Here is a 16,734-nt window from a genome sequence, read left to right on the forward strand (position 1 = left end):
TGACCGTCGGCTGCTTTTGGAATGTGGAGACTTTGGCGACCAAAGAGTCTATGACATTGACTACACCCTCATCACTGCAGAAACACACTCCCTTCCGCGGTTGTCATTAGTCGGGGCCTGATACGATGAGGGGAAGAAAGCAACCAGGACATGACATTATGAAGAGTCTATTACATTGACCGCATCCGGCCAATGTCATTAGTCGATCGGGGCCTGATACGATGAGGGGAAGAAGGCAATCAGGAAGACTACTTGCGCAATTAATATGATTTTCAATGTTAATTGCAACCAATGCAATTAATGTTGTTTCCAAATTAAATTGCAATCAATATGGTTTCCCAAATTAACTGCAATTAACACAATTATTATAATGAATAGTGTTTCAATTTGTTGGTGATGTGATCATACATCATTGGAGAGACATCGGACGTCGGATGTAGATGACGGAATGACTCTGAGAGATTGTTTGGATTCATCAAAATTATGCTTTTGTAAGTTGTATAGCAGATTCTTCTAAAAGTTTCTTCTATGGTTTGTTCGTAGCTGATGTCTCTTATTTCCATGATAGTATTACCTTCATCTCAAATTAATTGTCTTAGATTTGTGTAGATATGAAACACTGAAACATGTCTAGATACATCCGTGTCTAAACAAATCTAAAACAATTAGTGAGAGAGTATATCATAACATACTACAGTACTTTGGTACGTAGCAAAGAGAGGATCATCGTACATGAAGATGCCTGACCAGGTGAAGAGTGCTAAGGCCACCGACGCTGAGAGTGAGACCGGAACCACGGGGCCTCCTGCTCTGACGACGGTCGGCGAAGCGAACGCCAGGGCCGGCGATTCGCGTGCCGTGCTGTGGGCGGCGGCGGTCATCTTGCCCTCCGTGTACGTCGGCGGCACCTCGGCCTGGGCGTACGCGCTCTACACCCACACTTCCTTCGGCGCCAGCCGCCCGTGGCGCCTGCCGGCCATGGTGCTGTGGGGGGCCTACATGGCGCTGATCGCGGCGGCGGCGGCGCACATGAGCCTGTGCCTGCCGGACGCGCCCGTCGCGCTGCAGGAGGCGCTCGTCGACGTCGGCTGGGTCCGGGTCGGCATGCCCGTCATGGTGGTGAACCAGGCTCTGGCGTACTTTGGGTCGGCGTGGATGGTCGTCGCCATAGATTGCGTTCTTGGCGTCCTCATTGCCGGCGTGCTTGGCTTCTGGGTGTGGCTTGTTCGGACGTATGGTAGAAAATAGCGCTCGAGCAGTGGCGGTGTGAAGCTGCAAGACAAACTTTTTTTCTTTCTTTTTGGAATGCCGCATCATGAACATACAACAACATATTTTAGCGCCGATTCTAAAAAAAAAAATTAGCACCTATTCATCATGTATCTGAAAAGATTTCACCATCAGTTAATTTTTTGGACCATCAGATTAATGTCCAATGGTCAGGATCGTGTAGGCACAGTTCTTCAACCTCCTGCCCACGATGTTTTCCTCCCCTGCGCCCCTAACAACCGCCGGCCGGACCACAGTCTGCTTCTTCGCCTCTGCCTACGACGTCGCGGCTTGTTGCTTTCCGCAACGTTCCCCACCTTCGGGCAAGGTACGGATTCGGCCTCGCCGCCGGGGTCGACGCTGGCGCTCCTCGCGTCAACCTCATCGCCAGTCTCATTTGGAAATCACTGACACAAACAAAATTTCATGTACCTGAAGATTAGCTAACTCATTTTTTCAGAATTATAGCATATTGGAAAACTTATATTTGTAGCGGCCGCACCACAGGAACTTCTATTTTTCGCGCATAGTTCACCTTCTTTGCTCTGCCGCTTATCCGCATTCGCTTCGCCCGCACGCACATCAGTCGCTTATATTTCCTCTATATACATAGTTGGGAAAAAACACTTTCAACTTGAATGGACTAGCACTTTCATACCCTCTTCAAAGGCAACAGGAATGCACGCCGGCTGCCTTAAGCTCCTTGATGAAATCAAGGTGGCCTCCGGCGAGATGATTCACATTCCTGGTCGCAGCACGCACGCTTTACTGTTAGGTCGATCATGGGTGCCGGCCGGCATCGTGGCCGGTTGCCACTGATGGTACCGGCCATATAAAAGGATGAAAATCGTGTACGCCCTGTATTTTTCCAATTAAATTGTTGACAGTTTTCTCCCTTTTTTTCCAAGAGTACGCCAATGGCGAACCTAGTTTTATTGAAACCGGAGTACAAGATAGCACAGGTTCAGTTTTAATAACTACAGCGCACTCAAACATACATACAAACAGCAATGACAGCACACATACCTTAGTGTGCATGAGGCTTCTTTTATACTCCCTCCGTTTTTAAATATTTCTCTTTCTAGAGATTTCAACAAGTGAATACATACGGAGCAAAATGAGTTAATCTACACTTTAAAATATGTCTATATACATCCGTATATGGTAGTCCATTTGAAATCTCTAAAAAGACAAATATTAAGGAACGGAGGGAGTGCTTCCTCAGTCCCAAAATAAGTGTCGCTGAAAGTTGTACTAGATCAGCGGCACTTATTTTGGAACCGAGGGAGTATGAACTTATTTTCGCGTTTAGATCAGCAAAAGTTAAATGTTCATAGGAAATTAGCTACCTGGCACTACAAAGCACCGCTTCCTGTAAACTATAGCTCAAAATCCATACTTAACAACAGATCGCTGTATAAGGCTGTCACTAAGAATTTTACCATGAGGGTCAAGCATTAACATGTCTTTAGCACTTTGAAAGTAAAAATTGCTAAAACTATTTGTCTCCCTCCTTTTCTGCGCCTCAACGTCCTGCCCTGCCAATCGCACAAACACACAAGTCAAAACATCGTCAAAACCAGAAATGTACATGGGAGAAAGATATTCTGATTAAATGGAGTAAAAATAAGAACAGGATCCAAGGAAAACAAACTAAAGCTAACACTGAACGCCCTGCTTCGCAATACCAACAGTGAGATCAACAACACATTTTTATAGAGCTTATTGCGAGTTTGCAACGTTTTGCTAAGGGTAGACATTTACTCCCTCCGTTTCAAAATATAAGTCTTTCTAGAGATTCCAATAGGTGACTACATACGGAGCAAAATGAGTGAATCTACACTCTAAAATATGTCTACATACATCCGTATGTTGCTGTCCATTTGAAATGTCTAAAAAGACTTATATTTCGGAACGGAGGGAGTAGATGTGTTCACATCAGGTAGTATCTTTGCAGTGATAATGTGATATAGAGAAAACAATTACATATTAGAAGCTATCTGGGTAACGTATGACTCACCTATTCAAGTGTCTTCTTTGCAAGTGAGCGAAGGAACATGATAAGTGGTTTCTTCGCCCTGGAAAGCTTTCTATCAGATCCTTCTCCGCTATCTTTATTTCCCATGCTTTTTTGGACCTCTTGGACTATTCTCACAAGTTTCCGTAGTTCCTGTTGGTAAATGTCCGTGAAGCTGAGTGATCCAAACATTGAATCATAACAGATGCAGTTGAATTTCTTTAACCAGTATATTTTGGGTGGTGAATACCCATTGTAGATGCATAAACTGCTAGAACTATTATAACTGACAGCCTGACATGGTGAACATAGTTTATGTTTGACATAAGGACTAGGGGGGGGGGGGGGGGAGGCACAATCATATTAGCAGTTACGATGGTGTTGGTTAGTTATGATTAGATTATACTTTGGGTCTGACCTCATCTAGATAAAGAGAGGAGCTGCACCTGTTTTCCTTCAACAACAGAGAGATCGAGAGAACTAATCGACTATCACTGGTGTCAACCCCCTCAAATTGTTGCCACAATGGCCTGAAGCACTGCTGCACCATCAGGGAGGCATCCCTGTCATCACCACCACTGCCGCATGGTGTGCTGCTGCTACCGTGGAAGGTCTCACTGCCACCACCGCAGAAAGCCTCACATCGACCGATGTGTGGGGTGCTGCCATCACTGCAGACCTCTTGCTACTTGCACTGCTGCTAAGGCTGAATGCAGTGCTGTCAATGCAGTTACGATGGTATTGGTTAGTTCTGATAGTATGGGGTTATCTTCGCCAATATTCGGCAGCACTACTGCTAAGGCTGGATGGAGTGCTGTCGATGCAGCTTCTTGGTGCACCACCATTGCTACTTGATGCACTGTTGTCACCTTCCCATGCTGTTCAGCTGCAGCCATGGGAAGCATCGCCACAGCTTCCTGGTTCGCCGCCAGTGTTGCTGTTGAATGCTTTGCCACCCTAGCTAGAGAAGGCATCACCATAGCCGTTCTCATGGGTAACTACCGCCAAGATGCTGGTTGCTTGGATGGGAAACTTTGGATAAGAAGAGACTACGAGTATGCTTGGTTTTAGCCCAAGATTGCTCTACCAAATATTTGGCAAGCCGAAATTCTGGTCAAACTTTTGCTAGTCCATGAGTTGGCGAACGTTGGCAAGAAAAGTGAACTAGAGTGGGCAAAGGGGCATTGGCATGACAAAATATTGGCAACCATCCGCAAACACAAAACTTTGGTCATGGGCAAAAAATTGGTAGGGTCTGCTTCGACCACCATCCAAAAATACCCTACAGGTGCAAGATGAATTTGGCGAAAGATGATAGTCTTCATTGCTTAATGAGTACGGTAGTGACTCATCTCTTTTTATAGAGGAGGTTGGCTTCTACCGCTAGAATAAAATCTTAACTAATATGAACCTTCCTAATAATAGGATCTTATTCCTAGAGACTAACTGTTGAACCTCACTTCTGATACTTCAGTTACATATCTTCCAAAAAAGGTTTTAGCATAAATATATTTGGAAAACTATACAGGACTAGGCTACACAGAAGGTCCTTGTTATCTCATACTTCCGAGTCAACACATGAACTGACATGTTAATTTAGTTATGCCGTCCAATGAACATTTAAAGTATGTGCATATAATACCTGACGATCAAATTCAACATTATGAATCGCATAAACTTCGTTGGTAACTGGAATGTCTTGGCAGACGAGGCCCTCAAACCATCTATCTGCAATTTCCATATACTCTTGATTTCCCTCATCCTATTGAAATTCAGAAATACTTAACCATTAGTTCAATGTTTACTATGTAAATCCAGTCATATTAAGAATATCAGAATATTGGCTACCTCTTCTTCATGAGGTAACTCTCCCACTTCCTCATCTTCAATCGGCATTGATTTGTCTGCCACTTCACTCAATAAGGCTTGTATCCTGCTTTCATCTCCATTCTTCAAAGAATGGATAAGATCTTCCATCAATTCAGGCTGTGCACCGCGAAGTAGGCTTCCTGGTAGAAACTGATCACATATTAGCATGAAATAAATAGCAAATATACGAAAATTGACCTTCAGAAGTAGTTTATTCCTTACTTATTTAGTTATTCTTTTAGGGAAATATGTTTAAAAAATATAACCTCCAGAAGCAGCTATTATTTACTGATAATGTCTTTCTGAATGATTATTGCTTTAGTGATTTTTAATTGGTAGTGTTGTTTGGACTGTAGCCATAGCACCTACCAATTTTTGGCAAAATGGTTGGGTCTCAGTTCGGTTTGTAGCCAATTAACATGCCACATATCATCAACTGAGGTCTTAACTTAAAAAATTGCATAAGGAGCCCATAAATCATCATGATCAAACATTTAGAAAAAATAAAAAATTAGAGTGAAGCACCATGTACACGCTCTTGGCCAAGTGAAACAACACGTACAAGCCGGCTTGATCTATAAGATCGTAGGAGATGTGCAAGTATACGATCTAGCTAATTGATTGTCCAGCTTACATGACACACAAGCATAGTATGCGGGGACGCTAGCAGGCTAGCAGCCAATATTTTGGCGGACGATTTCGTCGCCCTCGGCTCGCCCGCATATTGGTGAGAACTGCACAGGCAGACACCGGCTGGGCTGAGCATGCCAAATATTTGATGTCCAACCAAACTGCGGCCAAAACTCATGGGCACACCAATATTGTGGCGAAGCCAGCTTTGGCTCAAAACCAAACACAGCCTAAATGCAAAAGAAAACTATACAATAAAGATCCTTCAAAAAATTGAGGTCATACATATTTCCTTGAAGCTAAATGATTTACTCATATAAATTTAGCATTACTGGCAATACCTCACAACTAAGGCAGTACTTCAAATGCTTAAAAACATCCATACACTGACAGGGCAAAATAGCATGTGTTAATCCAACCTCTATTCAAACTACAGCTAATCTTTCCTGCGTGTTTCTGCACTTGTCTAAAAAAGCATTACTGAGTTGACAAAACTAAAGAGCATTGGCCCGGAAACAACCACTAGAAAGTATTGCATTCAGTGAGACTTCTCCCTCCCTCCTTCCCTCCCTCTCTAGTTAGCACTTGTCAGCATTTATATGACTACATTACCTAGCACTTAGCAATATCTACATGGCTACATTACCAATTTACCAAACTAAGATTGAAAACTTTTTAACTGTTTAAAGGAAATCCGACATCTAAGAGTTAGCCTGCTCCAACAGGTCGACATGAAATTGGAAACAGCCAGGCAACCACACTACCACAAGACTGAAGATACTACAAGTTGATGGAATCCCTCAAATCTGGCATTCATTCATTCTAAAATTCCAATAGTACTAAGACCCAATCTCCGTGGTCCAGGAAATGCAAGGGGCGCAAAAATGAACATGCATACCGATGTAATTGTACTGCCTTCTCCTTCCTTCGCGCACATCGGGCCCGAATTTCTGCAGGACAATGAGCACACAGAAATGTCAGGATTTCGTGATTCATCACGAGCTCCTCGTTACCAGAACCATGGGTGTACCTTCACCAGCATGAGAGCGTCCACCACCTCGCGCTCCAGCGACGCGGCCCTGCCCAGAGAAAAATCAGAATCAATCAATAGGGCACCCTCGCCTGAAAATCCTGCCAAGCAAGGGGAAATGGGGGCTGCAAATGGGGGCACCTGACGATGCGCTTGATCTGGGGAGGGGAGAACTTGGCGAGCTCCATGCCCCACTTCACGGCGCGGCGGGCCTCCCGCTTCTTCTCGTTGCGGCTGGGCGCGCCGTCCCCGTCGTCCGGGTCCTCGTCGTCGGAGGGGAGGGGGGCGAGGGGGCGGAGGGCGCGCGTGTAGGCGCGGACGGACGACGAGCGGGGCGCGACGAAGGAGAGGAGGCGGGCGGGCCGGAGGAAGAGGAGGAGCGGGCGGCGCAGCGGCACGGCGGCTGCGGCGGCGGCGTGCGCCATGGCGTACGGCTAGAGGGCTTGCAGCTGCTCGAGCAGTGCATCTGGTGGATAGGGTTTAAACCTTGAGCAATTTGATAAAATAGCACGTTTTTCCTCGTACCTTGATAAAATAGCACATCTTTCTTTCTGTTAGATTAAATGGCACACTTTTCCTTCATGGCTAGATTAAATGGCGCAAGCTAACTTTTTTTCTCAATTCTCAGGTCTGGGGCTACACGTCATAATATTTTGGACGATTTTGCCCTTTGGTCTTTTCTGCCTGGTTCAACTGGTTCGATCGAACCTCTGTTTCGAGAACAGAGGGAAACGAGAAGGAGCGAGGAAGACGGATCGCCGCCTCGCCGGCTTCCTCCCACACACGTCGGCGCCGCCAATTCCATCGCCGCTGCCTCGCCGTGCCTCTACCCCGACGTGCTGCCCTCATCTCCCAGCGCTTCGTCCCGTTTCTTCTCGTCTCCCGTCGCTCCACCAGTTCCGCCGCCGCCGCCTCATCTGGCCGTGAGTCACAGGTTTCCTCCCATCCTCTCTCTTTATCTCTCACAGGTTTCTCCCACATTTTCCCTACGTTTACGGTCATGGTTAGTTAATTTCTTACAAGCTGAGGTCCTTATTGTGAAGAAGAGAAAAAGAGAGACGTGATTCTTGCATTGTTCGAGTAATATTTGATGGATCAAGGCACTTCCATATGCTAGCTACGATTTATTTACTGATGCTTTTCTTTCGTACTATCATATTTTCCCTGCGGACATGTACATTTGTACGATCGTTTGTTGAACCGTTGGTTTATTGGACTCGTTTGTTGCTTTTCTTCTCCTGCTGGTAATACATTCCTTTCTTCTCCTGCTGGTAATACAAACCATGGACTGAACAGGGATTACACTTACTGCTATAACACATGAGATTCAGTTTAACAATATCAACTACAGACTGCTTCATCTTTACTGACGACTACTTATTACAATGTTGCATAATTCCAGAAGTGGCCGAGTCATCCAGGAACCTTAGATCATGGAGATTTTTGTGGAGGAGAGCTAGTGTGTTGGCTTCAGGACAGTAAAAGGTTTTGCTCGCCGTGATGGAGCCGGAGGGCGCAGTTCCAGAAGGGTTAGTCAATAAAATAATCTTTCAGTTGGAGCACTCCATGAAATGTTAACCGGTGGTTGATGAATAGTTAGACCTAACCATTGTTTTTGTTTCAAAACTCTGTGTAATTTTGTAGGGAAGGAGGTGCGGAGTCGCGCGTTGTCATTTATAAATTAACTGTTAGAGTTCTCCGATTTGTCGCAAAGCTTGACGATGGCAGCGAGCGTCAAGTTGCCGAGCATGTTGAGTTTGAGGTTAACATGAAACATTTTACGGTTGAAAAAATGGTAGAACTCATTCGGTCCAAAATTGTTTGGGGAAGTGGGCAAGAGGTCCACATTTTGTGCCAAGACAAGCACTTTGAGTCAGTTGAGAGGATTGATAATTATTGGAAGCTGCTGACAGCATTTCTTGAGAGATGGGAAGAAAAAGAACTGCTAGTGTTAGCTCAAGTTGTGGACATCGCAAATGGGGTTACAACATAATACTGCTCTGAAAGTATCCCATCTAGTGAGATTGTGGACAATATCATCGGCTCAAGTTCTGACGTTTACCAGTCAAATGCTAGTAGTGCGACATGTGTCAATGATTCTACAACTGGTAGTTTTCTTAGCAATTCGATATATATGCAATCTGATGGTGAAGTCATTGATTGGTCCGCTATTGCGATAACTCCTATTGGTGATGATGTAATATATCCTATATCCCATGAAGACATGTGTGTGGTACTCAGAATTGAGGATGAGGCCGAGGATGCTCAACCATTAAATGAGCCAGCTCCGATTGTTGCGTGCCATGTTAGTGATGAGTTAGTGGCTGAAGGAGCTATACCAGTTGATGATCAAGTCCCAAAGGACATATGACAAAGATTATCCAAAAGTTGAGAAAGGCTCAATCTTTCCAACAATGATAGATTGCAGGAGGGTTGTGAGGCAATGGGCAATTAATGAAGAATTCAACCTTGGAACTCACAGAGCTAATAAGAGTGTGGATGGCACATTGTATGGCCGAGGATTGTCCATGGAAAATAACATGTCGTTTGATGGCTGATAAGACAAAGACCAGGGTACCAACATAGCTTACTATATTCAATTTTTCTATTATTTTGTACTATAGTAGCATCCTATTATTGTACGACACTAACAACCTTGTTCTGTATGCAGGTTAACAAGATAGGGCCGGCGCACACATGTGTTTCAAGTAGCAGACTAAATTTAGCAATGGCCTCACAGGATTGGGTTCGAGAAAGGTCTAAGAAAATTTTGAGGAAAACTCCAAACATTGGTTGCAAGGATTTACAAGAGAAGTTGGAGGAAGACTGGAATGTAACCACTGGCTATGACACTGTATGGAAGGGGAGAGAAAGAGCAAAGGATGAGATCTATGGGTCTTGGGGTAGTAGCTTCCGGTACCTATTCAATTTTAAAGCAGAGATGGAATTGAGATCTCCTGAAAGCATTGTTGAGGTCGATACTAAAGTAACGGATGGTAAAGTTTACTTTCACAGATTCTTTATGGCACTTAAGCCTTGTGTAGATGGATTCCATGCAGGATGTAGGCCTTATCTTAGCATAGACTCAACTGCATTAAATGGGAAATGGAATGGTCATTTAGCTGCATGTACCGCTTTAGATGGTCATAACTGGATGTTTCCTCTTGCATTTGGTTTTATTGAGGTTGAAGATGAGGATAATTGGACATGGTTCATGACACAATTGCATAGAGCATTAGGGCCAGTTTCAAAGCTTGCTATATGTACCGATGCATGCAGAGGCTTAGAAAATGCAGTTAAGAAAGTTTTCCCCCAGGCAGAACAAAGGGAGTGTTTCAGGCATTTGATGTAGAATTTCTCAAAAAGATATCGTGGTGACATAGTTGGACGCATGTGGGGCGCGGCCAAGACACAGAGACCTTCCATGTTTGAGTACCACTTCTCCAAGGTTCTAGAATCCAGCCAAACTGTGGGCAAGTACTTGCAAGATTACCACAATCTGAAGTGGATGAGGTCTAGTTTTGACACCGAGATCAAGTGTGATTACATTCATAACAACCTCGCGGAGTCCTTCAACAATTGGATTAAAGGAATCAAAGATCTTCCTGTAGATGGGTTGGCTGACACACTTAACGGAAAGATAATGAAATTGCTCGAGAAAAGGAGAAAGATTGGGGAGAAGCTACAAGGGCAGATGCTTCCAGCAGTTGTACAACAAGTGAATAATAGAACAAGAGGACTTGGGCACTTGAAAGTTACCCGATCAAGTAATTGGAAGTGTGAGGTGAGGGACATCAGCAAAGACAATTTGAGGCATGTGGTTAACATAGAACAAAGTGAGTGCACGTGCCTCGAGTGGCAGCACACAGGTAAACCTTGTGAACATGCACTTGCTTTCTTGTTTGGAAAAAGGAACGTGGAGATGGAAGATTATCTTCATGAGTACTACTCTCTAGAAAGGTTTAGGGCAGCTTATAGGGGGTTGTTGAGCCTCTCACAGATCGGTCACAATGGCCTAATGTTAAATTAGATTTTTTATTACATGCACCACTCCCCAAAAGTTCAGTAGGAAGAAAAAGGAAGTTAAGATTGAGAAGTTGCCTTGAAAAGGGAGGAGGAAATTATAAAAAGAAACCACCACCAAAAGGTCAATTAGGAAGCCAAAACAGGTGCAAGAAGTGTAAGCAATTGGGACATAGGCAAGCTGGTTGTCCAACTAATGGAGTGAAGAAAAGGTAATTTCTATTGATTGACATTTGCTCTGCTGTTTGTTTGTAACATTGGTTCAATGTGTTGACAGGAACCCAAAATCTAGAAAGATAAAACCAAACACCGAAGTTGATGTTGAATAATCCCAGGAGATGTCCTACAAGGCAGCCCTCGTCCCGTCACAAGGAGGTAAAATTAATGCTTTTCTTCAACTTCTCAAGTGGACATGGGATATTTTTTCTTAAACAATGCATACTTTGTAGTCAATCATCTCTTGGTAGCCCTCTTGGAGGGCTGTCTCCATTGGCTGTCCCACAAGCCAGTCCTCACCCTAGGACTAGGAGGTATTTTTTTTCTTCTCTTCAATATCTCCGCATAAGTGAAATTTTTTCTCTTAAACAATTCATTTTGTGTAGTCAATCATCTCTTGGTAGCCCTCCTGGAGGGATGACTCCATTGGCTGCCCCACAACCCTCGCCCTATGACGAGGAGGTAACATTTTTTGCTTCTCTTATCTCTACAAATGTGGCATGTTTTCATATATTATAAACAATGTATTTTTGTGTAGTCAATCATCTCTTGGTAGCCCTCTTGGAGAGATATCTCCATTGGCTGTCCCACACGCTAGCCCTCGCCCAATGACGAGGAGGTAACCTTTTTTTGCTTCTCTTCCTTATCTCTACAAATGTGTCGTCATATATATTATAACAATGCCTTTTTTGTAGTCAATCATCCCTTGGTAGCCCTTTTGGAGAGACATCTTCATTCGCTTTCCTACAAGGCAGCCCTGGTCCAATCACAAGGAGGTGACGAAAATTGATATTTTTCTTCAATTGTTGTTGTTTGTAGGCAACTTTTTTAATGCATGAAATTGATGTATTATGCAGGCAACTTTCTATGGAAACAGAGACTTCCACTTCTCCACCAGAATTTGTTGTGAGGCCTGCAAAGAAGCTTACGCCGAAGAGGAGAAAAATAGTGTAGCATGCCATTTTGTGATCTTGTAGTGTGTAGTCATCTTTATGAAATTGATGCCACTTCTTCGCGAAGTTGATGCTTCTGGATTGAATTCATCCTTTTAGCGTCTTTTATGATCTTGTCGTGTACGCAGTGAGATGAGGACTTGCTTTATGCTTTTGAATGCAACTTCTGAGTCAAGGACTCACCTTATGCTTTAAATCTGAAACTCAGACCTATTCATTCTGGATTGTCAAGTCTGTGAGCACATATGCACAATATTGAGCTGATTATGTGGATTGTCATATATATTTTTGTGACATGTGAAAATGGTACAGAAATGCAGAGAGGTCATGTCAAATATTTTGGTGAAAATGCTGATGAAATTTAATTATTTCCATGTCAAGAAAACTATACATCAATACATGTTACAACCACTGAAGCTGAATTTTCATTGCATCAATAGGAAGACATCCAATTGCAGTTGTGACAGCAGCTAAAGCTAAGCCATCAGCACATAACAAAATTGTTAGTGAGCTATCTTCTTCAGGCAGACAACTACAGCAGCAAGCAGCTACAGCCAACTACAGCAGAGCTACAGCTAGAGGCTACAGCCAGCAGACGAATGCACGCTACGGCCAGCGAGCGACCTGGACTGACACGCGCTACAGGGATGGCGCCCTTCTTATCCCGCACGGCGAGGAAGCCGCCGGAGAGCGGCGTACGGGGGGGCCCTTCTTCTCCGGCAGGGTGTGGGAGCGGCCGGAGCGAGGCGGACGGTGGCGCCTCAGCCACAGGAACGGACAGCGCGCGGTGAGGTGGTGACGCGGGGTAGGAGGCGCGGCGAGGTCACGGTGCTCGGGGAGGAATCACGACGAGATGGCGGCTGGCTGGTTTGTTCCTCTGTTTCGATGAACTCTCGTCTCCTCTGTTTCGATCGAACCAGTTGACCAGGCAGAAAAGACCAAAGGCCAAAATCGTCCAAAGTATTATGACGTGTAGCCTAAGACCTGAGAATTGAGAAAAAAAGTTAGTTTGTGCCATTTAATCTAGCTATGAAGGAAAAGTGTGCCATTTAATCTAACAAAAAGAAAGATGTGCTATTTTATCAAGGTACGAGGAAAAACGTGCTATTTTATCAAATTGCTCTTAAACCTTTCTTCTGCTGGGGTTTCTGGTAGCAGGAGAAAATTGGCAAAATTTTGGCAAATTTGAAATCAGCTTCCTTTGGGCTTTGGGTCCCTCTAACTGAATTTTTTGATTAAGTTTATTTGCTCATATTCATGTAGAGTTTAATATTATTCAGTGACATGCCAATTCCAAACTTCCAACAACTAGATGCCGCATGAAAATGGAAGGGTTCTCTTCGTTTTAACTTTTTTTTCCTGTGAAAATGAATAAGCGTTTCGATTTGTTGTGTGTCACGAAGCATGAAATATAGGGCCTCGGCTTCTTTTTGACGTTTCTTTGAGAAAAAAATAAGGGTTTAGTCTTTCGTATGGTAATCTTGTGTTTGTGCCACATGTTTTTAAGATTGTTGTTTGGCGTTGCCAACTTGAGGAAAAGATTTTGTTTTTTGAACTTTGCTGATGAAATACACATTATCAATCCACTCCTCTAAATATAGTTTTCTTAAATCTTGGTTTTCTAGGCGTTGATATTGTATTGGCATCCAAAATGTTCATAAACCAATTGATTCACGATAGAATAGTAACCATCATTTGAATTGTTGAATATGAAGCAACTCGATAGTTTCTCTTCATGGAGGAGGCAAGCGGTTAGCGATGCTTTCAGTTTTTCCTTTGGTGGTTTAAGTGTCTGAAGATTGAATAGATACTTTTGAAGAAATGGGAATCCAACTAGCCGCCTCTACATCACAGGATGCATGCAAGCATAGTGTTATTGAACTAGAATGGTATCACGCCCCACGGAGGAGGCAATCATCGTTACGATGAAATAGTGAAACAATATGAAGGCATCCATGAAGACCTGACTCGTAAGTCAGGTAGCGAGGGTGACCGCCTCGGACGCGGAGCACGGAGACCTAATCCGACATACTATTAAGATCTAGTCTACGTAAACAAGTTTACACCACAGACCAAGAGAGACATGGAATCAGACAAACCTGATTGGTATATCCCCAAGTTTACTTTGATTACTAGTCTCTTCCCTAGAAACATCCTAGAAGGTGTTTAATTTTTTTTGGGTGCTTTATATAGTTTACTAGTGGATTAATTTCTATGGGTTAAGATGATTTTAGTTTGACAAATAAGCACTAGTGCTTCTATATTGTATTAAAACATTTGTCATTCTAGTATCAAGTTCAAAGTAAACAACAACTTTTCCAATAGATTACTGAACCGACAAAAACATGTATATAGCGCAGTCTACTTGCCTGTACATAATCATACACTAGAAACAACTATCAAGATATTTGGAGAACCGTATGTTTTACATATAGGGGCCAATATATTTAAGAATATCAAAAGGTGCCCGCGCGCACGCAGACACACACACATGCATGCATTATAATTGACGTAAACGACATACATACGAAATCCATGTGGATATGAAATTGTCTTTTTCCACATGTTTAATGACATTGTCTGGAAATAGCTTCTTCTATAACATATTATTTAAATTTAGCATGGTGTATGTATTTTTCAATTTACAAACGTGAGAAATGTATATTAAAAAACAATATAATTCCATTTGAAAACACTATTATGGTGTTATTTTATATAAATACATAATAATCAAGCTTATATTTTTAAGTAAATAAATTATAAGCAAATATGAAAGTTTAGTACAAATATAATAGCCGTTAGGTCTTGTTGCCTGCCATCAAGGACACGAAGCTGATGGCATTGCCTCCTCATCGTGTAGGATGGACACGGATATTCCCGGCGGTGGGAGGGGCTTCTCCTACTCTCTCTCTTCCGCTCCTTCCTGAAGGTTCGCCTTGGCCTTGTCACGAAGCTTCTACGACCACCTGGGGGTAGGTGCTATGAGATGCGTGCGTCCGGTGCAGATTACTCCAGTGGCGTGGGCAACATTTTATACAAAACGATTACTAATTAAAGCAGTGTACAACATGTCAGAAAATTGTTCATACCGTTTGGAAAAATGTTGGCGACACTTCGAACTACTCACACGTTTCAGAACATGGTCATGACGTTTTTCAACAAATGTTGCTGAAATGTAAAACGTATGTTCGCGTGATTTTTGTATATAAAATGTTCATGCCATACAGACAAAAAGAATCATCGCATTCGTAAAAATGTTCACATGTTTATGGCGTTTTGAACAAAAGTAATGCTAGTACAATGCTGATATGTGTTCACGTAATTTTTTAGGGAAAAGAATTGTAACATTCAAATAATATTCGTGAAATCGAAGAAAATGTTAGGAAGACATAAATTTCTTAGGCTCTCGCGTCGTCCCCGCAGGCGGCTCGGGAGCAGCCCCGCCACCGCCGCCAGCAGCCCACCCACCATCCTCCTCCTCCCCTCGCCGCCGTCGGCAGCGGTCGTCGGGCAAAGCCCGCGCGGCTCGGCGGCGGTGGGGCCTCTGTCCCCCCTTCGTCTAGAGGTGGCTGGCGCGGGCCGGTGGCCTCGGTGGGAGCCCGAGCTGCTGCGCGCGCTCGGGGCGGTGCGGCTGGCCTGCGGGGTGGCGCACGGAGGCGCGGGCGCGTGTTGGCGTGGGCGCGCGAGCGCGGATCTGGAGTGTGGCGCGGATCCGGTGGCGGGCTGGGACGGTGGAGCTCCTCTGCTCAGGTGCTATGGGCGCGGATCTGACGTGCGCTGTTGAGCGGTGTGGGCGGCGAGGCGTGGCTGGCGGTGGTGCGTCCAGATGCAGGCTGTGCGCGTGGTGGTCACGCGGGACGCAGGCGCGCCGCGCCGGGCGAGCACCGGCTGGAGTTGCGGAGGGCTTGCCGCCGGGTGGGCTCTGGCTCGGCCGTCGGCGCGCGAGGTGGAGGGAGGAGTGGAGCTGTGCGGGACGGCGCAGATCTGGCGCGGCTGTCGGCACGCGTGTGGAGGGGAGGAGTGGTGCTGCGCACGAACATGCGCTGCAGTCAGATCCGGGGAGGCGAGTGCGCTTGTTGCTCTGCGTGGATCTGCAGCGTGATGGGCGCGGGATGAGCGCAAACGTCGGCGTTGCGGCCGGCCACTAGCTGCGCGGGAGAAGCTGTGGGAGATGAATGGCACCCTTGCTCGGTGTTGCATCCTCCTTATGGTGGTCCGGACAGCCCGACGCTGTTGCGGGTGGGAGGGAGAGATGGTGGTGGCTGGAGGGAGAGGAATGGCGTCGCGGCGGTTGTTGCATCCTTCATCGGGAGAGGAATGGTCCGCAGGCGTTGCATCCTCAAGGAGACGAATGGCGTGCTGCTTGGTTGCATCCTTCCGATGGGAGAAGAATGGCACCGCTGCGAGGGTTGCATCCTCGTCCAGTGGGGGACGCGGACGCAAGGTTGGAAGCTCGTCGGGCTTGTCGGGAAGGTGCGGTTAGCCGTGGAGGCAGAGGCGGTGGTCTCGTGCGTAGGCTGATCGGATCCTGGGCTCGGGCTATGCAGGTGGAACTGCCGACGAAAGTCGTACTCCAGTCATGGCCGGAGTCGTTGATGGCGGCGCCTTCTAGCGTCGCTCCCTTGTTGAAGGCATCGATGTAGCAGCTCCCACCTTGTCTCTCCCGACGTGCTCCGGGGGAAACCCTTGATCTAGTTTAGATCGGACGATGGCGGCGCTATTCGGCG

At 45.2% G+C, this 16,734-nt stretch overlaps 2 protein-coding genes across 3 annotated transcripts; one reads left to right on the plus strand and one right to left on the minus strand.

Annotated features, from left to right (window-relative positions):
• Positions 1-2,582: 2,582 nt before the first annotated feature.
• On the minus strand, positions 2,583-7,295 carry LOC109771058 (uncharacterized). Of its 2 annotated transcripts, none has more exons than XM_020329770.4 (7): positions 6,957-7,295; positions 6,816-6,864; positions 6,684-6,735; positions 5,135-5,295; positions 4,929-5,048; positions 3,290-3,439; positions 2,583-2,802 (listed from the first exon to the last, which is right to left on the minus strand). In XM_020329770.4, the coding sequence occupies exons 1-6, from the start codon at positions 7,238-7,240 to the stop codon at positions 3,290-3,292; spliced, it is 816 nt and encodes a 271-aa protein (XP_020185359.1). In that variant the 5' UTR covers positions 7,241-7,295; the 3' UTR covers positions 2,583-2,802. The 2 variants fall into 2 exon arrangements, with proteins under 2 accessions (XP_020185359.1, XP_020185358.1); XM_020329769.4 differs by having other exon boundaries at positions 2,583-2,807.
• A 2,070-nt stretch (positions 7,296-9,365) lies between these two features.
• Positions 9,366-10,167, plus strand: LOC141040685 (protein FAR1-RELATED SEQUENCE 6-like). The gene is made up of 3 exons (XM_073506801.1): positions 9,366-9,389; positions 9,487-9,811; positions 9,875-10,167. Exons 1-3 carry the CDS (start codon positions 9,366-9,368, stop codon positions 10,165-10,167), a joined length of 642 nt encoding a protein of 213 aa, XP_073362902.1.
• The last annotated feature ends 6,567 nt before the right edge of the window (positions 10,168-16,734 follow it).

This window comes from Aegilops tauschii, chromosome 2 (genome assembly GCF_002575655.3).
Source record: "Aegilops tauschii subsp. strangulata cultivar AL8/78 chromosome 2, Aet v6.0, whole genome shotgun sequence".
Classification (NCBI taxonomy): domain Eukaryota; kingdom Viridiplantae; phylum Streptophyta; class Magnoliopsida; order Poales; family Poaceae; genus Aegilops; species Aegilops tauschii.

Excerpts from the sequence above, each read along its gene's own strand:
- LOC109771058 (XM_020329770.4), bottom strand. The coding sequence starts at position 7,240 with ATGGCGCACGCCGCCGCCGCAGCCGCCGTGCCGCTGCGCCGCCCGCTC. Across the intron at positions 6,736-6,815 it reads ACGCTCTCATGCTGGTGAAG|AAATTCGGGCCCGATGTGCG; the intron begins GTACACCCATGG and ends ATTGTCCTGCAG. Across the intron at positions 3,440-4,928 it reads ATGTTGAATTTGATCGTCAG|GAACTACGGAAACTTGTGAG; the intron begins GTATTATATGCA and ends ATTTACCAACAG.
- LOC141040685 (XM_073506801.1), top strand. The coding sequence starts at position 9,366 with ATGGCTGATAAGACAAAGACCAGG. Across the intron at positions 9,390-9,486 it reads CTGATAAGACAAAGACCAGG|GTTAACAAGATAGGGCCGGC; the intron begins GTACCAACATAG and ends TTCTGTATGCAG. Across the intron at positions 9,812-9,874 it reads CGATACTAAAGTAACGGATG|GATGTAGGCCTTATCTTAGC; the intron begins GTAAAGTTTACT and ends GATTCCATGCAG.